Genomic DNA, 23,838 nt, shown 5'->3' with positions numbered 1-23,838 from the left:
TCATAGATCAATGCATCCATGGGACACCCCAAAAAAGGTCAGAGGAGCAGCACTTGTAAAGGGAATAAATAATCCCTTTTGCTTCAGACAATTTCCCGAATTGATATTCCCCTTTCCCACGAGCTATTGTGCCCTAGAAGGGGAAATATACATGCGCCATACAGGTATCTGTAAGTTTTGTTTTGTGGAGCAAACAGCAGCTTGGTCTAGGAGTGGACGAGCCATTTTGCTCAATGAAAATGCTGAAATATATCTGTATAGCAGAGCATTTCAGGAGCTAGCTCGCTCCCATGACAGATCTCAGAGGCAACAGCTTGTAAATGATAAGCATGGAGATTGATTTAAGGTTAAACTAATCTATTTAGAAGTACATGATAATAGGAAAGACCTATACTCTAGCTACTAGGTGGTCAGAGAGAGACTTATAGAAACATTCTGGGAAGAAGAAGAAGGAAGTCACTCCCAGGAAGTTTCTGAGTACATTCTATTCACTGAGGCAATAATGAATTAACATTATTAATTATGTTAATATTTAACATAATAGAGATGTTAATATTAATATTATGTTAATATTTAACATAATAGAGATAAACAGGAAAGAGAAAAAGACCCTAATATACTATCTCTACTCCCAATGCCCCTAGTGATCATTAGGATGTTTGGTGCAAAATGTTGATGCCCTATGGAGCTAGATCTCCAACATGAACTTCTCTTCCTTCAACATAGCTCTACAGATCCTATCCCCTGCTTTGAACTAAAGCACACACGCGTACACACAAGAGATATGATAGTTGGCCTCCTAGCATCTCATCCAGTGCAGTCTTTATGCTGAAGACAGCCGTAGCCACAGCTGATAGCAGAGGCAATATTCAAACTGGGGAAATACTGATTCACAGGGACTCAGATTTCCACTGCAGATCATTAGGTTCACTGGCATTCCTTAAACAAAACTTTGTGCACTCATAGCAGTATGTTGCAAAGTGTTGGATTGTTTCAAGTAATTCTGGGAAATCGTCTATTTTTATTCATGTTTAAAGCACATGAATTTAGAAATTACAGGTGAATTCCAGCCAAAGTTGAAGACTCTTAAGACTTCAGTGGAAGAGTTAAGCATGCCTTTTAACTTCTGTTGCAATGAATGGAACCTAAATGTGTACTGTGCCACACATTCCCATTCAAGTAGGCATAGGCTGCAGTCAGCAATGCCATCCTTTGTGCACAAACTGGGACTTCCTATAGTTTTCGATGGCACATAAAAGTGTCCCGTTGGCATGTTAAAGCCACCTTGGGAACTTCTGTGTCCACGCGGGGCACAGATGCAGCTTTTGGGCATGAGCTGGTCTCTCTGGACATGAGTGGCAGGGCAGAGGTCAACAAGTTGCTGAGGAGCAGCAGTGCCCTGCTCATTGATTAGCCACTGTGGGGAGTGGGATGGTGGACAATGAACTTTCGGACTGATCCAGCAGGATGGTCGACAAGGAAGGAGATGGGTTGCTTGGGCTTATTCCCCCACTTGCTCTCATCCCTCTTTCCACTTGGTGATGTAGCCAGTGTGCTTCTCCATTTGGCACATCCAGTGATCCAGGCTGGCACATGGAGTTATTCCTGGTGCAGTGTAAACCCAAGGGAGGAGACTACTATGAGATGGTGGTACTGAGAGCCAACCTGGAGAAGAGGGAGCAAGGCAAGTTTGTCCCTTTCTTCCTCTGCTGCTGCTGCAGCATAGAACCATCATGCCCGGCGCAATTGTAGTAATAATCTAGACACTATTTCCAAAACTACTGACATTTTGGACTCTTACGGACAGAGAACTGGAGAGCCATGGGGCAAGTAGGAGGTACCAGAAAATTCAGGGTAACCTGCATATACTGTATACCAGTGTTCAAAAATACGGAGGGGGAAACCCACATGGCCCCCAAACAGCCAAAACTGCCCCCCTTGTCTGTCAATGGGACTTATTGTTCATGAGCTCAGACAGCTAAGACTTAATAGGCAGGCAGGGGAACAGAGTTAAGGGAACTCTGGTGAGGTGGGGGGAGCAGGCTTTGAACAAAAAGAGAGGGAAATGTATCTGCTTGAAGAACACTCCCTCAAGATAGTCACAATCCCGTCTGTTTCTGAGAGAGAGAGAGAGAGAGAGAGAGGAGTTTGAAACTCTTTTCTTCTTTTCTCACCAGCCATTTCACAGCTTTGTGTTTCTGATGGAGGAGCAGTCCTCAATCCAACAAAGCACCTAGGAAAGCGGGGGTGGAAGGGGGTGGATTACAAGTTCCATATGAAGTAAGATCCAAGTTAGAGCAGGCAGTCCTGTCTTTATTGCTAAAGTCTGTTTTTTTCCCATCATGCTCGGCCACAGGCTCAAATAACGCTTGCACGGCTACATTTTGTTGTGGGTCCATTCTTGTATTTTCACATTTGCTTTCACAAAGGCCTCAGAATCAGTTGGCTAATAGTAGTAATGTGGTTTTTCACTACTGCAAAATAAGCCCTTGACAGGCATTAAATTGTTGGTTAAAATAGAAAGCTAATGCAGCAGTGCAAGGAAGATACAAGCTGAAACACACTTGTTATGCTAATGAACGCTGAGAAACTATGCTCTTGCTCTTTGAATCACAATACCTTAATACATTAATGTACAAGACAAGATGTACAAATTTAAACACAAATGTTCCGTGCTTTTATACTCTCAAACAATATAAAAGCTGTTAAAATCCTTGAGGGAAAAGCCTGTTTCAGACAACACAGAAATACCTGAATACTTGTTTAAAGAGCTGATTTGTTGCTATCAGTTCTCTTATACTACTAACAGCACTTGTCAGTTATTGAAGCTTCAAGTAAAAATCTTAAGGAATCAATAAAGGAATCAGCCTATGAGCACTTAAGTTACTGTCATTAATATAATTGTAATTAGCAATAGTAATGAATAAATTAGTAATGAGTAAAAAACAAACTAATAATTGTTGTTTTAAAATCATAATACATGTAGTACAAATGTAGCAAATTATTTAATTCAGGAATTGTGTGCTTGTTTCCCCCCTGACCATCTCCAGAGCAGCTTACTATAGTAAAAGTAAATAAATAGTAGAACAATAAAACCAAAATCATTAATAAAATGGAACAAACGATGAAATTAGTAAAACAGCAGTCAATTATATCCATTCTACCAGTAGAAGACAGCAAAAACAATTTGGGCAAAAGTACTGGTGAATTTTAGAAAGTCTTAGGTTGTAATCCTAGGCACACTTACCTGAGCATAGTAGGGACTTGCTTTTGAGAAAACAGATATAGGTTATGCTGGCATCTGAATAATGATGAGGAGTAGGCATGCTTTGGCACTCCAGCTGTGGTTGACCTAATATTCCCATCATCCCCAGGCAAAATAAAATAAATTGTGGCTGGGGATGATGGGAGTTGTAGTTCAACAACAGCTGGAGTGCCAAAGTGCCCCAATGTAGGCATTTTACAAATCTGCCTATGAACTATTCTTATTATTTATTTATTTTTATTATTTTTACATTTTATATCCCACTCTTCCTCCAAGGAGCCCAGAGCCCAGACTGCATACTTAAGTTTCTCCTCACAACAACCCTGGGAAGTAGGTTAGGCTGAGAGAGAAGTGACTGGCCCAGAGTCACCCAGCAAGTATCATGGCTGAATGGGGATTTGAACTCAGGTCTCCCCAGTCCTAGTCCAGCACTCTAACCACAACACCACGCTGGCTCTCTTAAGGTAGGATGCTAGCACTGAAGAGAGCCTCTTCCCAAGTGTGTAACTCCTTAATCTCTAGAGATTAGGCCATCTGGAGAAGGTTCACAGAAGCAGACCTCAAAGACTGGGATAATGCACAGTTGCCCACAATTGATATTGATACTGATCAATCATTGGTATCAGGCATCAGTGATGGTGCATATGGCTTATATGTATATAGCAGCAGAGGAAGATGCCTTATACCATTGGTCTATCTAGGCCAGTATTGTCTACACTGATGATCAGCGGTTCTCCAAGGTTTCAGGCAGGAGTCTTTCCCAGCCGTACCTGGAAATGCCAACAACTGACTGGACCTGGGACCTTCTGTATGCAGCACATGAGCTCTACTACTGAGCTATGTCCACATGTACAAAGCACCAAGCTACGTTCCCAGCATACCTTTGGCAACACATAGGGAAGTGTAAGGTGCTGGAGAGCCACTGCCAATCAAGGTAGATAATACTGTATTAGAGTAGTCTTAGTCTTAGTATTGACTAAGACTAGAGTACTCTAGTCTTAGTATTGTTTACAATTCTGGGTTATGGATGTGCATGAAACAAATTTTGCATTCTGTTTCAAACTCAAAACAAAACGCAGAAGGCCAAAACATTTTGTTGAAACAGTGGTTGAACCAGTTTCGACAGAATGACACTTGAAACATTTTGAGTGTTTCAGCCATAGGAAATGGGTGGCTCCTAGGAACACCAAAGTGAGTTGGGCGGTAGGGCATGATGTGTGCTACCTACTACCCAACCCATAAAATAAATGGGCAAGCAGGTGATTTTAAACAAATTTTTAACCTTTCATCCTTTGGGGGTTTACTGGGAAAGGTTAAAAATGTGTTTAAAATCGTCCGCCTACTCACTTATTTTGTGGGTTGGGTGGTAGGTAATAGGGATGTGCACAAAACGGATTTAGTGTCCCGTTCAAAGCTTGAAATAGAAGGCTGAATCCACAGAACGTTCTGTTGGTACAACCGGTCGAGCCGGTTGTTCTGATGGAATGATCCCATTCTGCACCAGAACATTCCGAGCACCCTTTTGGAATCCAAAATGGCACTCTTTTGGCCTTTGTGCACACATGAAAGCCATTTGCATGGTGGTGCTGACCATACAAATGGCCACGACATGTGCGCAGAGGCCAGAAGAGCGCCAATTTGGATTCCAAAAGGAACATTCTACCTCAAAATGGGCCATTCCATTCTGAGTTCAGAACAGGCCCTTCCTTTGAAGGGCATTCTGTTCTGAGCTCAGAACACACAAAATGACCCATTTCAAGGAGGGACGTTCCAACCAGGGAACTTTCTGCGCATCCCTAGTAGGTAGCACCCATCGTGCCTTACCACCCAACCCACTTTGGTGTGCCTAGGAGCTACCAATGGGGAACAATGGGGTGTTTAAAGTTTACCCATTGTTCCCTATGGCCAAACAAGCTGCACTCACAGCACACACAAGTTCTGCAATGCAATTTGCAATGCATTTTGCAACCTTGCCTTGAAAAACACTGCAGAAGCACACAGTAATAGGGACTCTGTTCCTTCCAACCCAGAATACACATTTCAAACACAGTCCAAAAGTGGCCAAAAAAGAATCACTGGCCCAGAAACCACTGAGCAGGAACAGTCTGAGAACTCAGAATTTGGAATCATGGAATGTTAGAGGTGGAAAGGACCTTGAAGATCATCTGGACCTGCCCCCTGCTCCGTGCAGGAAACTGCTACAATGACATTGACAGATGGCCACCCAATATCTGTTTGAAAGGCTCCAGCAAAGAAGAACCCACCACTGCATGACTCAGATTGTTTCACTGTTGAGCAGCTCTTACAGATAAGAAATTAGGTCTAACCTAAACCTGCTCCCTTGTAATTTCAACTCATTGGTTCTAGTCCTGCCCTCAGAAGCAACAGAGAACAAGTCCATTTCTTCTTTCAGAAGCAATATCCACAACACCCACAGTCATCCTTAACTCCCTGAAGAAGTGTTGGCTCCCAGGGCGAGGATTGTTGAACTGGAAGCTTTCGCCAAAGGAAGAAACAACCAGTTAAATGTATTATTTATTTATTTGCTACATTTTTATACTGCCTTTCTGCCTTGACATAGGCACCCAAAGCAGTTTACAGTATTAAAAGAAGCAAATTGCAGAAGATTAATAAAACATCTCAGGCTGTTGGTCTTTTCAGGGCCTGGGTGCATCCTTCCTTGCCTTCCTCTCCAGGTACACTGGTCTTTCCATACTCCTGGGAAGGAGGGGGAGGGTCTGCCCCAACAGTTCTCGCAGGCCAGAGCTGATTAAAGCTAGTTATCTGTCTCTTCCTTTCAGTGGGCAGCATCCAAACTAAACTACTCTTGATTAGTCCTACTGAAACTAGTAGTCTTTCCGAGCCACTCCCGAATAGTTTTATTGAGTTACTTAGACTGGATGCTGCTCAGTGAGTTCTGGGTAAGTGGTCACATCTGGCTCCATTGAAATGAATGGAAGCTGCTACCAAGTACTTAGTAGTGTGCGACCCAAGTGTTATCACAGGCTTAATACTGAACTGAACTTAATACTGAACTGAACTTAATACTGAAACCTTCGTGTTCTTTTGGAAATCTCCCATTGTTCCTATATCTACAATCTTCAAAACAGTGTTCATTGTGATTTTTGTTTAAAAAGAACTGCACTGGCTGCCAATATGTTTCTGAACAAAATACAAAGTGCCGGTTATTACTTATAAGGCCCTTAACGGCTTAGGTCCAGGGTACTTAAGAGAGGGTACTTCATCATGAACCCTGTTGCCTACTGAGATCATCTGGAGAGGTTCAGTTATGGTTGCCACCAACTCGTTTGGTGGCAACTCAGGACCAGGCCTTCTCTGTGGCTGCCCCAGGGCTTTGGAACACGCTCCCTGCTGAAATAAGAGCATCTCCTTCTCTGTTTGCTTTTAGGGGAACCTTGAGGACCTACCTGTTTTCCCAGGCTTTTAATTGAAATTTAAATTTTAAATTTTAATGTGTGTTTTTATGTATTGTGATTTTTATCTGTTTTTATGAATTTTTGATGCTTTATTCTATATTATATTTTAATCTGTACATCACCTAGAGATTTCTATACTAGGCAGTATAGAAATGCAATCAATCAATCAATCAATAAAAATACTTTATAAAAACTACAGTGATGCACCTATAGTCTCCATAAGTGGAAATGTAAGCAGAATAACCTTGATACTGTGTACAGTGAATCAAAACCAGCTGATAAACAAGAAGCCTGTAACCCCAACAATTTTAACCACTTTAAAAAAAATAATAATAATCTGTTTTTCTGTGTTGGTAATTCCAATTTTTAAGAAGTGTTTCTAAAGTATGGGAAAAATTTTGTAAACACACACACACAATATTCCAGTTCATGCATTTGTAATTACCTGGTTTAGTCTGTATGCTTAATCGGTATGAGTTGAATTAGAAATGCTGCATACATCTGACTTCAATCTAGTGAGGAGAGAGGGGGGAGAAAGCAATGAGTATTGGACACTTAACTATTCTCGCATCTGCCAAAACATTCCTGTGCCAAAAAGAGAGAGTAAATCTAACACTGGGACTGTTTTCTAAAGAAGCCACTTGACTCCGATTAAATGTTTAATTTCCTTAAAACAGTGTTTTGGATTTAGGTCTTTGTTCTTTCCTGGTAATTGGGGTTTCTGTTGTAGTTTAGGAATCTCACTTATCAGCTGGCTTTGCTCCAGCCATCCAACTGGCATTGCAAAGCTAGAGGGAAGTGAGCAGCAGGCATCCTTTCTGGTGGCTTCCCACTTGGCAGAGAGCAAAAGGGCGTAGAGACGGAGGATGCCGTCAGCTGGCTATGCATTTCACAGGGCATTTGCTATTTAAGATGACATTTAAGTACAGAATATACATTTTGAATAAAATTATTTTGTATCAGAAAGGAAATTTAGATTTCAATAGGACAACCTTTCATGTGACCTGGAGTAGAAATCCTAAGCACCCTGATTCACCAGTTCTGTTCTGGGTCTGGGACGTCCATGGCACTTATGCCATTTCCCTAATGTAGCAATGTAGCTTCCCCTTTCATTTCAGTGGAGAGTGCAGAACTCTGTGTGTGCACTTTAGCATACACAGATTAGAAACCATCATTGAAACTGCTTTCTCAAAGCAGTTTGCATAGGGGAAAAAATAAGATGGTTCCCTGTCCCAAAAGGACTCACAATCTATAAAAGAAAAACAAGATTACCACCAGCAACAGCCACTGGAGGGATGCTGTGCTGGGATTGAATAGGAGCAGTTGTTCTCCCCCTGCTAAATATTACATAATCACAATTTTAAAAGGGGCTTCTTTGCTCAGTTAGCAGGGATAAATTGAGGCTATAAGAACAGTCTTGCTGGATCAGGCCCAAGGCCTATATAGTCCAGCATCCTGTTTCACACAGTGGCCCACCAGATGCCTCTGAGAAGCCACAAGGCAAGAGGTGAAGATATGTCTATTGTTGCTCCCCTGCAACTGATATTTAGAGGTATCTTGCCTCTGAGGCTAGAGGTGGCCTATAGACACCAGACCAGTTTGCCCTATCCTCTCTGAATTTGTCTAACCCCCTCTTAAAGCCATCCAAGCTAGTGGCCATCACCACATCCCATGACAGAGAATGCCATAGATTAATTATTCCCTATGTGAAAAAGTACTTCCTTTTGTTGGTCCTAAATTGTTTGTCCTGACCTTCAGTTTCATGGGGTGGCCTCTGCAGTGGTGCTCTTAGGACCGGACTTCGGGTATCAATTCTGGCCCTCAACACCAGGAGGGGGGCCTCCAAATGTCCTGGGGGGCCTCTCCAGAAGCCTGCCAGCATCCCACACCCGCTCCGCCACTGCCCCATGCCTGCTGACTAAGCCATTCTTGTCACCTTGGGGGTGTGGGTGAGACGATCAGGTCACTCCTGTGGTGGTTGCAGTGGGCACAGTGGCTGGTGGGCCCAACCGGGCCATACTGAGCACTGACAAGATGTTCCAGTGCGCCTGCGCAGGTGCGCTAGAGCGTCTTGCCTGTGCTCAGTAAGGCCCAGACAGCCGCTGCGCCTGCCGCAACCACCATGGGGAAGGCCTGCTTGGCTCACTCCTCAACACACATGCCCTGGCCTTGGACATAGAGGCTTAGATCAGTGTGGCAGCGGCAGGTTCTCTGGAGCACCCCCCCCCCGCCAGGACATTTGGAGGCTCCTCAAATGCAGGTTTCTTGTTTTCATTAAAAATCTTTTTAAGGGGAGTCCCTTGCCAGGGGCGGGGGCAGGTCTCTGAAGCCTTTCAGGTCCGGGCTCCAAAATTACCTAGGTGCACCACTGGGCCCCTGGTTCTAGTGTTGTGAGAGAGGGAGAAAAATTTCTCTCTGCCCACTCTCTCTACTCCATGCATAATTTTATACACCTCTATCATGTCTCCCCACAGTCACCTCTTTTCCAAACTAAAAAGCCCCAGATGCTGTAGCTTTGCCTCATAAGGAAGATGCTCCAAGCCCCCAATCATCTTTGTGAGGCTCCAGGCCACCTCTTCTGCAAATATCGTCCTTAAGATACAGTGACCAAACTGTATGCAATACTTGAAGTGTGGCCGCACCATAGATTTGTATAAGGACATTATAATACTAGCATTCTTATTTTCAGTCCCCTTCCTTATGAGTCCTAGCACTGAATTTGCCTTTTCCACAGCTGCTGCAGACTGAGTCAACACTTTCAATGAGCTGTCCACCATGACCCCAAGATCTCTTTCCTGGTCAGTCACCAACAGCTCAGACCCCATCAGTGTATATGTGAAGTTGGGGTTTTTTGCCTCAATATGCATCATTTTACACTTGCTTACATTGAACTGCACCTGCCATTTTGTTGCCCGCTCACCCAATTTGGAGAGACCCTTTTGGAACTTCTTACAATCTGTTTTGGATTTCACTACCCTAAATAGTTTAGTGTCATCTGCAAATGTGGCCACTTCGCTGGTTACCCCAACTTCTGGATTATTTATGGACAAGTTAAAGAGCACTGGTCCCAGTACAGATCCCGTGGGGACCCCACTTCTTCTCACCATTGTGAAAACTGTCCATTTATTCCTACCCTCTGTTTCCTGTCCTTCAACCAGTGACCAATCCACACATGAACCTGTCCCCTTATCCCATGACTGCTAAGTTTACTCAAGAGCCTTTGGTGAGGAACTCTGTCAAAAGCTTTTTGGAAGTCCAAGTATACTATGTCAACCAGATCACCTTTATCCATATGCCTGTTGACACTCTCAAAGAACTCCAAAAGGTTAGTGAGGCAAGACTTGCAGAAGCCATGCTGTTTCTCCTTCATCAAGACCTATTTTTCTATGTGTTTAACAATTTTGTCCTTCAGTATTTGTTCCATCAATTTACCCAGCACCAAAATTAAGCTAACCAGCCGGTAGTTTCCTGGATGCCCCCTGTATCCCTTCTTGAAAATCAGAGTTACATTAGCTACTTTCCAGTCCTCTGGTACAGAGCCTGATTGTAGGGACAAGTTGAATACTTTTGCTAGGAGATCAGCAATTTCAATTTGAGTTCCTTCAGAACTCTTGGGTGGATGCCATCTGGCCCAGACAATGTGTTAATTTTTAGTTTTTCAAGAGAGTTTAGAACATCGTATCTCATCAGCTCAAATTGGCTCCATTCTTCATCTTAGCCACAAAATCTATTTCCAATGCTAGGGCTCAGTCCTAAAAATAAAATGTAAACAGTGTCTGACATGATGAAAATTACTCAGAGTAGTCAAATTGAAATTTAAAGGACACATTTATGGGACTATTTTAAGTAATTCTCCTCATCATGTTATCCAGTGACTCTTACAAGGGGTCTTATGTCATTCCACCACTCACTGGTAGAATGAGCTCTGAGACCAGAGCTTTACAGGCTTAGATCAAAAAGGATTGGCCATGGATAGGGGTGGTCAGTTGACGTCAACTCTGGTACCTTACAAAGCAAGACTGAATGACTGCCATCAGAGGATTATGAATGCATAGAATTTGCTTAGGGGTTCCCTAAATGACCAAGGGGCAGCATAATTCAACCATCTTCATTACTCCCCCCCACTCTTTATCAGAGATAATTAAGTACTGTTATTAGATGGCAAGTGTGGCTCTTCTTTGGTAAGTTCGAATGGGAGCCTAAAGTAGGGCTTTTTCAGGTCAGGTGCCGCCACCCCGAAATTTTCTCCCAAATGAGGTTCACAAGTTGCCTCAAACTCTAAACACCAAATGTTAGACATCAAATGTTTAACATCAAATGTTAATTTCTAGCTTTGTTATTCTTAGTTTAATAGTGTTGGTTCTAAAGCTAATTGGATTTATTTATAATTTAAGATATTATCTTAAATCGGCCATGGCAACACACAAGGAGACCCCCAGCTGGGAGGCTGCAAGCAGCCTCCTGGGCTCTGAGATCTCTCCAACATGCCCTGCGCACTTGTGTGGGGCATCCTGGAAGTTCTGGGGGCTGTGTGGCCCCGATCCCCGCAGCCCCCGCCGGCTCCATGATGGAGCCGGCAGTCATGTGGGTGGCTGATCCAGCCACCCAGGGCTGCAATTGTGATCATCTGCGAGGAGGGCGGGCTAAGCCCACTGTCCCCGCAAACCCCCTTAAGGCAGGTCTCACTAATCGTGAGACTCACCTAAGTGTCGAGGAGAGTAAATGGGCTTCTCTTTATCCCCTTTACAAATAACATAGAAAAGAAACAGGACTACCTGAGATTGATATGCTAGTCTAGGCACCACAGCTGAACTTCTAGGTACCATGGTTTTCTGACACCTGAGATTTGCCAAGCCCTGTGTTAGAGGGCTGCATGCATGGAGTCAACTACTTTCCATTCTAGGTTAAGAATTTAACATTTTTAACTAAATCATGTATTACAATGTTATACAAACTCCACAAATTGCATTGTTAAAATTCCAGCTGAATGACTGACATCTCTTCTCCTTTCTGCCTCCTGTACAGAGTTGCTGGAACTGTGGCCGTAAAGCCAGCGAAACCTGCAGTGGTTGCAACACGGCGCGATACTGTGGTTCATTTTGCCAACACAAGGACTGGGAGAAGCATCACCATATCTGTGGACAGACTCTTCAAGCCCAGCAGCAAGGAGAGACACCAGCAGTGAGCTCCTCTGCAACACCCAACAGTGGGGCTGGAAGCCCCATTGACACACCACCAGCAGCTACTCCTAGGTCAAACACTCCCGGAACTCCATCCACCATAGAGACAACTCCTCGCTAAGACTGAACTCAGAACTACTTAAAACAAAAACATACAAAACTAAAAACTCCTCATCCTCAGATGCTCAAAGGTTTTTACTGAACTGTCATATTTCAATACTTCAATATTAAAAAGAAAAAGAAAAAAAATAACATATCTTAAGGTAGAAGTAAGATACAGAAGGCCAGTAACGGGTCATAATGACTTCTGGATAACAAAGATAACTTTTCTTTAGGAAACTGAAAAGAGCAGATAATTTAACACAAACAAATGATAGATTTGACCTCCTCCCTGTTATTTTCCAGTAGCTGGGATTTTAAACTAGATGACCTCATTAACAGATGCTTTACCAAACAGCAAACCAAGAGATTGCTAATTGCTGTTGAAAGCAAAAATGCTAATAATATAAAGTCACAATGTTCTTTATAACAATAAATGGAAATTTTTTTAAACATGAGAGAGAGAGAGAGAGTGAGAGAAAGAAATAAAGGGGGAAAACCCTCAAGGGCATGAGCATTGGATAAAGCAGCAGACATTTTAATAAGAAGATGAATAGCGTCCGTGGGTTACTGACTGAACTCTGAAGACCCGCATCAGAACACACAGATGTGCAGCAGATTGGAAGGAGACACAGATGTTCATTTTTTTTCTTGTTTCTGAATGAAATATAATAATATCCAGGTCAACAGAATGAAAAATGGAAGATGATTTGCAGTGGGATGTAGGACTTAAAGCAGCAGCAAAGGAAAAAATTGCCATCGTACAAACAGCTCCTCTTCTTTTCTGTTCTTTGTTTTGTTTGGGGGTTTTGTTTTCCTTTTAGTACAGAAATAAGGACACAGCCTGCGATTAATTAGCATTTTGGCAGCTACCATGGCCACCAGCTGCCTCCCCCCCCTCTAAAAAGTGTCAACATTTCTTTCACTTTTTTGCAAGGTTCCACAGAATAAGACAATCGGGTCTATTCCACCTCATTCATGTTTATGTCAATGACGAAGATAATATGGTGACTCCAGCTCCAGAACCCTTCCAAATTCTTTTCCATCCCATCCTGTCTGGGTTTTTGATTAAAAAAAAAAAAACAGATTTAAAAATGGGGAAAAAATCTAGTAGTTCTCTTGGTGTTAAAACACTTCTGTCCTGTGAGGTTTCCCAATGGTGTTTTTTCTTGTAAATGTGTTGGACAAATGTGAAAATGCATTGTAGTTAACCATGCTCACATTTAGTCTTCTTTATTACTAGTAGGTGAGAAACCTGTAACTTTCTATGCTGCTTTTATATCTGTATGTAGTAGTGATATTTCTCTAGTAGTTCAAAAGAGAGAAGAAATCCCCCTCTTTTTTCCGTTTGTCCTGAAGAAAAGAAAAGGAAAAAAAAAAGCTATCTTTCGGAGCTGCTATTTCACTCTGTTATAGGGGGAAAAAATTCTGAAAACTAGCATGCTTCCCGGAATGCTAACATATTGGTGTTTTTGTAAGAGGGATGTACATAAATGTATTTTGCACTGTCACAATGACTCCCTAGGCATGCTTTTTTTGGGGCAAACACTTTTTAAAGATGCTAGAGCCATTTCACCGAGTTTATCTGTAGGATAGAATAGTGGTGGGTTATTTTTTACGTTTTTATTTTTTCCCTTTTTTTCCTTTTTTTTTCTTTGCAAAATTCACTAATAGGGATGTTTTTTATAAAAAAATAATAATAAAACAGGCTATCATACTTTTTAAGGGGAAAAAGCAGTGCATGCATATCACTGTAAGGTCGTTAGGTACTTCTGATTTTACAAAAGAGAAATAATGATGATGATTAGAGCTCCAAATGCTGAGGTGTAGATTGACAGCTTTAACACTGCTGAATGCCAGGTTATATTACAGTATTATTACAAAAAAAAGGGAAAAAAGGGAAGTCAGCCAAAGACTGATCTGATGGACCAAAATCTGAATTCTGGAAAGCACCATTACTACTTTCCAAATATCAGCAGGTTAAACATGTCTGGCAAAGGCATTGTGTACACTCATATAACCCTTCATTGTCCAGGGTCCAGGCCAGAAATACTTGTTAGTTGTAAATAGCCCAGGAAATGGTTGTGTGCTTTTTCTACCAAGTAAGCATAGCAGCATTTGAAGGCTGCGCCATACATTACCACTATGTCAGACATTTCTAAATTTGGTGTGTTTGGGTATGCGACTATGCATGTGTGTTAAAACAAAAATCTTATTTTAAGTTTGTGTAATCTGGCTAAAATTCGCTGGCTGGATATACCATGTTCTGATCTCCACTCAGCTGTGAGGTGCCCTTCAAATGCTGTGGACAAACCACTATCTTTCGGCCTACTCTATCTTACAGGATTGCCACGAGACCTATCATTTTTGTACAGCATCTTGTTATTTATAGGTGCTCAAAAATAATAAACATTGCTATTAAATGCTCCTTTGAGCTTCACAGAAGAGCAGAACACAAATGTGTCTGCTTATATTAATAACACATAAACGTTATGAATAAAAGCCAAGAGTAGTAGCTGGTGTTAAAAATATTTATGTAATGCTTTTCATGGTTACCAAATCAATATGGGTTACACTGTTTGTACAACCAAAGTGAGGTTTTTCATGGCCACATTTTACCTTCAGGGGTGCAGAGAGTATCTCCGAACATTAGGTTTTGTGCTGAAGCACAGTACTGGCAATTGGAAACGGTGTGATACAACATGTCTTTAGAGAAAACAACATATGCTCTTTGGTGGATTGCATCGCTAGGTTGCCTCACTGCTGAGTAACTTGCATATCGCAAGATGGATGCTTGCCAGCTGTCTTGCCTTACGTGGAAATCAAAAGCACATAACCAACTCCTCAGACGGGTCCTATTTTATCATGGTGCTCCCAAACTCATTCGACCTCACTCTGGTTTCTGTTCTGCTTGTGACACTGGACAGTCCTTTCCTCTAGAGCTATTCTGTGTTCTAGACTATGAAGGGTTTAATAATCCAAAAAATAAAAAGAGGTATTATATCAAAATAATAACCCGTATGTCTCTAGAAGCTGTGATGTATGTGAAACAGCACTGTTGCTCTTGAACATTAGTGTGTGAAAGAAGGATTAGTACAGTATGTCTCATTACTTTATAATTCAGGGCACCCGGAGTGAAAAAAATACAAATACAAAAAAAGAGAGAGATAACCCCCTAACTCTGAGCTCTATCTCCTCCTCCTCCTCCTCTTCCTCCTCTCCTCCTGTTTTGCTACAGTCTCCTCAGTGGCAAAAAGTTTCACTCTACCTCTGACAGCATGTATATTGCACCAGTAGCTAACAAAAAAACTGGTCTAGTCAAACCAAATGGGCACAAAAGAACCAGGATACCAAAAGTAAAGCTCATACAGCTGCAAACCATATCACTTCTTGGTAACAATGCAGACCTCATAAACCTAAAGAAGAGAAAGAAAAAAAAGCCTTTTGTTACTTTCCTTTTTTGCTTGTCACTTATTATACAGGCTATGTGAGAGTATAATTTGTAGGAATAACACATTTTTAAAAAAACTAACTTCATTGGATTATATCTGAATGGTGGTCGCTAATAGGACTAGGGCGTCCTCTTATCTCTGTCTCTTCCTCTCCTCTTTCTCTTTTTCTCTGTCATGGAACTGTGCGTGTGGCTGCGGCTGCCTGTCTCTTCTTTTGAAAGACTTCTTTTATCTTTATTCTTTTTTTGTTTGGTTGTGTGTGCGTGCGTGTGTGTGTGTGCGTGCGTGTGTATGTAGGTGCATGTCTTGGGGATTTGAAATTTACAAGACTGGATTACTTATGCAAAGCATGCCAACGTCTGGAAAACATTTAGGGGGGGGAAGTGACTCCATGTTGTCTGAATTCCTCAAGGAACAGGAAAAAAATAAATTGGAGACTGTTGAAATGCAGATTTTTTTTAAAAAGTACTTCGGTTTTCTTTTTGTTTTCTGTTTATTTTAAACTTTTGTTTGGGTTCTGCGACATTATTGTGAAAAAAGAAAAAAGTTGTTGTGCAATACTTAATTCAGACATGTACCACAAGTTAATGGTAGACTAACACTGGGGTGGGGGTGGGGGCCAGGCATCATGCTTTTGTCAGCATACTCTTGAGCTTTTAAGTCTACTATGTCTGAACTGTGGTTTCTTGTTTATCCTTTTTTTTTCTTTAGTTGGACTGTAATGTATGGTCTGTCCACCTGTGAATCTTTAAAGTATGATTCAGGTATTGTTGTATTCTTTACTGTGTAATAAAAACGTTAAAATCTGTATTCCTCCCCTCTCCGAATAACTTAATTTTCCCATGCGTCCTTTATGAGGGAATTTGTAGGGCTAACAGCACAATCCTGAGCCAGCACTCAGAAGCAAAGCCCATTGAATTCAACGGGACACAGAGGTAGGTAAGTGTGCACTAGGCTACAGTCCAAAGTAACTATGCATACATACTTGGAGTAAGCCCCACTGAATACTATGCAACTCACTTTCCAATAAACATGTAGATTATCGGTAGGGATGTGCCTGAACTGAACCATGGTTCGAAGCACGGTTCAAGCACTTTTAGGGAAATTTGAAAAGGAACTTCTAAGAAAAAGGAGAGCAGGTCCAATAAACACCTCAACCCCGCACGGCATCAGCATGTACATGGCATCTGTGCATGCGTGGGCGCCATTTGTGTGATCAACAATGTGTGGGTGCCACTTGCATGCTAATGCCGCACGGGGGTTACGTGTGTGGGCACCATTTGCATGGTCAGAAACACGTGCAGATGCCATGTGCATGCTGACACCATGTGGAGAGTTATTGGGATGTGCACTGCCCCAGCAGGAAGCTGAATAGGACAGTGGAGAACAAGTAAGGTCCTGCTCTCCTTTTTCTTAAAGTTCCCTTTCAAATTTCCCTAAAAGTGCTCGAACCTCACTTTGAACCACACTTTGGGCACATCCCTAATAATCAGTCTTATGACTTCTAGTCTGACGTCATCTGGATTGAGGTATGACACCTTGAACTGCAAAGAACCATTTCTACAGAACATCAAGCTCACAATTTTTTTCCACTGACGCCAATTGAAAAACTATGTGAAAATACCTGAAGTTTTGGCAGGAGTGTACAAAAATATGCAGCCACATCCCTGCAAACAAATGCTTGCTGATGCAGGATTTTCTTTCCAAGTCAGATTATGCATAATTTTTGTTTCTAATTTATGGAAACATGCAAGAACATCTCCTGTGATAATTACTTTACACACACCCACACACACCTGTGAAGCTGCCTTCACAGCTGCCATGAAAGTGCCCACCATCACAGTTACTGCCTCTGCAGATGAGCGCCGCTGTAACCAGCAGCAGTGGAGGGAGAGAATCACACACTAGGGCGGGGCTTCCAGACCTGCTTCTGGCACTGTAACTGTATACAGCATTGTGGGTTTTTTAAAGTCTCAATAGAGCTATAGAGGAAGAGGGGTGGGAAACCTGACACATATGTATGTGTTTGCCAGGCCTTGACCATTTGTCTTTGGATTTAGGAGCCAGACCAAAAATGTAGGAGCCAGGCAATGGACACTTGGGTTTCTCTCTATCCCCTTTACAAGTAACAGAACAGAAACAGGGCTGCCTGGGACAAACAATTAAAAAAAAACCTCTTTCTGATTATCTTTATCTAGCTGCCATGGTTAAATTTCTAGGTGGCATTGCTTCCTGGCACCTGGGATCATCAAGCCCTGGTGCATGCTCCCATTCTGCATACAAGGAATTTATTGTCTATTAATTATTTAGCCAATACCCCATCTGTCAAGTAAAATATTCCAGGGTGCCTTACAAACAAACGCACAACGATCACATTCAAACAACTTCAAAATGAACAAATTATAGCAAAAGGAATGGTCTCCCCGGCCCATCCCAATCCTAAGTATATCGCTGAGTGCAAAATGAAAGTTATTTCACTTTGTAAAGGACATAGATAAAATGATATAGTTTTAAATATAAAACTGGGACTGGTCTTGGACAAGTCATGGAATGCTAGGCATTCTGGCAAAATAATCTTACGTTAGAAAAGTGAATCATTGTATGCATCTATTACAGCAAATCCAACAATGGAAACTTTTTTCCTTTGAAGTAGCCAGATTTTGTGAAATTGTACTCTACACTCTGAGAGACATTAGCTAAAGGCATATTATATAAAGGCATATCATATTTCTCATTTTACTTAAAAAGATACAGTTAGGATTGTTACCTGAAATACTGTTGGGTCCTCCTTAAAAGCTATTAAGATAATGGGATATCTATAACTAACACTGGGTTGAAAATACTGGAGACTAATGTATCTATTGATGCAGCTGGAGATAACACAGTTGGTGACAATGACTGCTTCATGCTGCTTTTTCCAATTTTGATTGGAAAAGAGCCTTTCTATAAGAATTTTTCACCCAGTCAATCCAACTCAGGTTTTGACTTGAGCATACAGCTTAGTATTTGTTGGAAGAATGGTCGAAGCAAAGTATGGTAAACAAAGACTATATGAGACGTTGTTCTCAGATTAAAAAGAAAGGAAACAAACTCATCCTTCTAGTCTGCAAAGAGTTGCTAGGCCACTAGTATCACAACCATCATGTGTTTATTCTGTACATATTGTATTGCGTAGCACAAAGATCTATTGTCTGGCTACAATATTTCTAAAATTTAAGGCTTGTGGTAGAATTAGCCAGCTGTGGAACAAGATCTATACCATCATTTCCACAACATTAGCCTCTTGCGGAAATAATACATCTGTTGATCACAGCTTAAATGGGCTTTAAGTTACTCTTATGAGTATCTGAGCCATGGTCTACACAAATAGTAGACTGCATGGTAAAACTGTTCATGGAGTGTACCGCTTTGGATTGCAGATAGGGGATCATATGTTTGAATGATCTTGAATGGGGGTGTGGGGGGCAGAGGAACACTTCAAAAACTAGTATGACGTGAGAGATTGGGCTAGAACTTGTGTCCCTGATATCTACTCTTTTATGTACACAGGCATGTGTGTATGAGTGTGAGAGGGAGCACGTATTCAATAGTGCAATTTTCACTTGTAGATTCTGAAGTGGTAAAGTCCAGAAACAGTTTCACTACAAGTTCCACAGTTTATGTATCCTGGGCCTGATATATTTGATTTCTTCCACCCCATTGCTTCTTTTCATTCATGAACATGTTTTGTAATCCATCTAGATGCAAGATTCCCTACTTTTGTGACCTCTTTTAATGGGGGGGATATTTTGGTATGACTGTACCTTACACGTGTTTGTGTGGGTGTGTTTGTTGCCTTTTGCAAAGTAAGTTCTGCCTGTGCTCAGAGGCACCACCATGTCCTTGAGATTGTTTTTTAAATTAATTTCCCTGCATGCTAATGGTATTCTGTTTATGGCTGGTTTCAGATGAAGGGCTTCTTTGCACAAGCTTCTTTTGGCTTGCGCAGCAGCAGTCCGTGCAGATGGTCCACGCACACCTGCTCTTGTGGGATTTTCCACTTCACTGCTTCTCTGTCTACATGGAAACATGAAGCCCTTTGAAATGTGGTGGGTGTTAGTCTTGTCCTCTGTGGTGGTTGTTAGCAAGGGCAGCCAGCTAGTTCCCACACACCACACAAAAGTGTACTGTTGCTTGCAGACTTCCGGAGCAATGGATGTGCACAGGCACATTCATTGTCCAATAGTTCTGGTAGTTTCCCCCTCGATCCGAATTTCTTTATTTTGTCCCATTCTTCCACACCTCCACACTAATATGACATAATATCCAAACACTGCTGACATTCCAAAAAATGCTCCTCTCATGGCTGCTGCATCCATTTCCTGCCATTTGTAGAGAAAGAGGAAAGAAGATGGAAAATGTGAACCGGTCTGTGGATACCAGCAACAGAAATATTGCATCATGCAGTGCTGGGAAGAAAAGTTTAAATGTAGTCTCTCTCTTGCTGCCCAGCATGTTTGCTGCATGGAAAGGCGAGAACCAGAAGATGGCTGCTGCTGCACAGGAAGCCAGGTGAAGGTTGCATTGAAATGTGTGCTGGGGAAAGAAAGGTGGGAATGACTGCTTATGCTAGTTGCCACCTTCTGTATTGCAGCCATGTCTCCAAGAAATAGGGCAAGAAAAAAAGGAAAAAAAGAATGCCAGCAAAAGATTCTGGCATCAGAAATCGGTAGCAGCCACTGAACAGGAATTTGGTTGAACACCAGAAAAGTAGTTTAAAAGTACCATAAACTCGGGTTCCAGAGTACCACAACAGCAGCAAGTTGGGTGGTGTTGTTTTTTAAGAACCTGTGCTCTGAGACCTAAATTTGCAGTGTTCCACAACGCCAGAAAAATATTTTTAAAATAAAAATAGATCTCAGTGTGTTGAACCCTGAAGAGACCTCGATTCAAATTTTTACTCAGCACCGAAGCTCACTGGGTAGCTTCAGGTGAGTCACTTCCTTTCAGTCTAACCTAACCCATACTAATAAATACAACAAATATTTATATACCATTCTTCAACAAAAGTCCCCAAAACGGTTTACAAAGATATAAATAAGCAAACAGACAGACGAACGAATGAATGAACAAACAAATAAATAAATAAGAAAGACAGCTCCCTGTCCCCAAAGAGCTCACAATCTAAAAAAGAAAGACAGACACCAGCAACAGCCACTGAAGAGATGCTGTGCTGGAGATGGTTAAGTCCAATTGCTCTCCCCCTGTTTTAAAAAAAGAGAGAATCATCACTTTAAAAAGGTGCCTCTTTGCTCAGTTAGCAGGGCTCAGTTAGTCATTGTGAGGATAAAATGGGATAGGTGGGATAGAGAGCTATGTCCAGTACACCATCTTGACCTCTTTGGAAACAAGTGGGACATATATGTAATAAAGACTGACAAGACATTTACTCATAGGAAACACACTTTATATCTTGTTTTAATCAACAGGCTGGATGCAGGGTTTATACTTTGAATCCATAGAATTTTATTCTTCTGTGAGTGTCTTATTCTGCAAGTGACAACTGCTGTTGCCATGTAATCCAAGACTCCCTGATGACAAGAAGAGTCTGAAAATGGGACATTTTTATGTCTGATGACTGAAACTCATAACCAGGTCTAGCACACAGAAGCCAAGTCACACATGGGTCCATAGTTAGCCTGTGACATTTTCATTCTCCCTTCAAGATCTTGAACCAGATTTGGACTGGGGAGGGATACAGCTATATGTGCAGAGTATAAACTATGTTTACTAGCAAGTCCAGGATTTATCCTGCTAACCTTTCTGTGCCCATTAACATCCATTTAGGGGGTTATTTGTTTTAATCGTCAAAGCTACTCTTCTTCTATGATCAAACAGAATGAAGGGAAAAGCTTGATGAGAATGGTGGTTAGCAGAGATCATACTTCCACCCGTTTGTTTTTAGTAATTAAGCACAGTGTTAATAGAAACATCTACTTTAAGCAATGGTTGCTTATTTGCACAAACAGTTGGGGCCATATGTTCCTGTGGGTGTGGAGGGGTGTTAATAACAAAACTAGAAAGTTTGTGGATTTTTGTTATGCAAAATATTTCATAGTTGCTCTCTGCTCCATGATATTTTCACTTCTAAGTGGTAGTTCCCCGATTCCTGTTTTCCATTTTTTTTCCTCAGTAAGAAATGTGCTAAAAGTAATTAAAAATAGGCAAGCGTGTGTATACAAACAGATGCCCTCAGAAATGTTCTGACTTGATTGCTTAAAATCAGGAAATTAAAATCAGGGCTGTGGAAATGAATCTACTTACAGATGTTGTAGCAACCTTATTCAGAGGCTATATTTTTATATGTTGCTTTAAACAAACAAATAAACTTGGATTTCTCTCCCTGCGAGCTGGATTGTGACAACTGGCTACAAAAGAGAAACATTTATCCTTCACGAGATATATGATAAAGCTAAAAACAACGACAGGGATGGCTTTTCAAGGATGGTTTTTTTAGCATATCCACACAGCCAATAATTTAGGGCACAAAATGGAACACCACAAAAACAGTTCACCACCAATGGACACCACTTCCTTAGGTGATATGAGTCACTGTGTTTAGGGAGAAATATTATCCCCTTGATCTATCTACCCTTTTCGTCTACCAATGAGGGTGGCTTTGGCTGCTGGTGCAGACGGGAACTCATTTATGGACCTGATAATGGAAAAGCTTAAAGAAGTTGTTACAGACAACCAGTTTGTCCAGGAGACCAGCAGGTCTCACATGAGCAAATGTCTAAAACATCTGCATAGTGATAGGAAGAAGAAAACAATGGCAAAGAACAACATGACAGACAGCCTCCTAGAATTATGGTTTAGCAGGATAGGGGTGTGCAATTCGGGTTTTCGGTGATTCGGTTCGGGACCCGAACCGAATCACCCCCGTTCTGTTCTGTGCCTGAATCTGGGCCACCCGAATCACCCCCGATTCGGTTCGGATTCAGATTAAATCCGAATCCGAATCGATTTGGGAAAGAAAAACGGGTCCCTGGGGCAAAATAGTGGGGTGGTGTGATAGTGCCCAATGGTTGGAGGCTACCACCCAAATTTCAGGGGAATTGGGCAAAGGGCTGATTTTTTGGGAATTTTTGAAGTCTTAGTGTCTTTGGGGCAGTTCTGGGGCAGTGTGGGATCTGGGCAAAAAGAGTGGGGTGGGGTGGTAGTGCCTAATGGGTGGAGGCTACCACCCCAATTTCAGAGTTATTGGGCAGAGGGCTGTTTTGGGGGGAATTGTTGAAGTTTACGTGTCTTTAAGGTTTTTCCCCATAGAGAAGCATTGAGGTGCCACCAAATGTATAGCTTCTCGTGGGGGGCAAAGGGGTGGCCTAGAGCAGTGTGGGGTTGGTGGTAGTGCCAGGTAGGGTCAAGGAAGCTACCTGAATTTTTTCAAAGGATTTGGGCAGAGGGCTGGGTTTTTTTGGAATTGTTGAAGTTTATGCGTCTTTAAGGTTTTTCCCCATAGAGAAGCATTGAGGTGTCAGCAAATGTATAGCTTCACACGGGGGGCAAAGGGGTGGCCTAGAGCAGTGTGGGGTTGGTGGTAGTGCCAGGTAGGGTCAAGGAAGCTACCTGAATTTTTTCAAAGGATTTGGGCAGAGGGCTGTTTTTTTGGGAATTGTTGTTTACGCATCTTTAAGGTTTTTCCTCATAGGGTATACATGGAGCTTTCAGCAGCCCCGTAACTGCACTTGGGGAGTGCTGGGGTGGCCCAGAGCGAGTGGTAGTGTAGTGCACATAGGGTGCCAACCACCCCCATGGGTTTCTAACCCATGGGGTACAGAGTTCTGTTGTTTCAGAGGTATTCTGAGTGTGGATTCTACGATAGTAAATTAGAGTGGATTCATGGTGTTTCATTGAAAATCTCATTTGCTATCATAGAATCCACACTCAGAATACCTCTGAAACAACAGAACCCTGTACCCCATGGGTTAGAAACCCATGGGGGTGGTTGACACCCTATGTGCACTACACCACCACTTGCTCTGGTCCACCCCAGCACCCCCCAAGTGCACTTATGGGGCTGCTGAAAGCTCCATGTATACCCTATGAGGAAAAACCTTAAAGACCCGTAAACTTCAACAATTCCCCAATAATCAGCCCTCTGCCCAAATCCTTTGAAAAATTCAGGTAGCTTCCTTGACCCTACCTGGCACTACCACCAACCCCACACTGCTCTAGGCCACCCCTTTGCCCCCCGCGTGAAGCTATACATTTGCTGACACCTCAATGCTTCTCTATGGGGGAAAACCTTAAAGTCGCGTAAACTTCAACAATTCCCCCCAAAACAGCCCTCTGCCCAAATCCTTTGAAAAAATTCAGGTAGCTTCCTTGACCCTACCTGGCACTACCACTATTTTGCCCCTGGG

The 23,838-nt window shown here is 42.1% G+C and overlaps 1 protein-coding gene and 1 long non-coding RNA gene across 13 annotated transcripts in view; one reads left to right on the top strand and one right to left on the bottom strand.

Moving 5' to 3' along the window:
• The window catches only part of RUNX1T1 (RUNX1 partner transcriptional co-repressor 1), a 207,671-nt gene extending 191,428 nt beyond the window's left edge, over nucleotides 1–16,243 (top strand). For all 11 annotated transcript variants that reach the window (XM_053250985.1, XM_053250986.1, XM_053250980.1 and 8 more), the window contains one exon: nucleotides 11,728–16,243. In XM_053250985.1, coding sequence (XP_053106960.1) covers nucleotides 11,728–12,003 — 276 coding nt within the window. In that variant the 3' untranslated portion in view covers nucleotides 12,004–16,243. The remainder of the gene's footprint in view (nucleotides 1–11,727) is intronic.
• LOC128325324 (uncharacterized) overlaps nucleotides 7,166–23,838 on the bottom strand; it is a 138,751-nt gene continuing 122,078 nt past the window's right edge. For both annotated transcript variants that reach the window (XR_008307379.1, XR_008307380.1), the window contains exon 4: nucleotides 7,166–7,214. This is a non-coding gene — a long non-coding RNA (uncharacterized LOC128325324). The remainder of the gene's footprint in view (nucleotides 7,215–23,838) is intronic.

The sequence above is a fragment of the Hemicordylus capensis genome, chromosome 4 (genome assembly GCF_027244095.1).
Source record: "Hemicordylus capensis ecotype Gifberg chromosome 4, rHemCap1.1.pri, whole genome shotgun sequence".
Classification (NCBI taxonomy): domain Eukaryota; kingdom Metazoa; phylum Chordata; class Lepidosauria; order Squamata; family Cordylidae; genus Hemicordylus; species Hemicordylus capensis.
The sequence above is the reverse complement of the archived record's forward strand: the minus strand, read 5'-3'. Positions and strand labels throughout refer to the sequence as shown.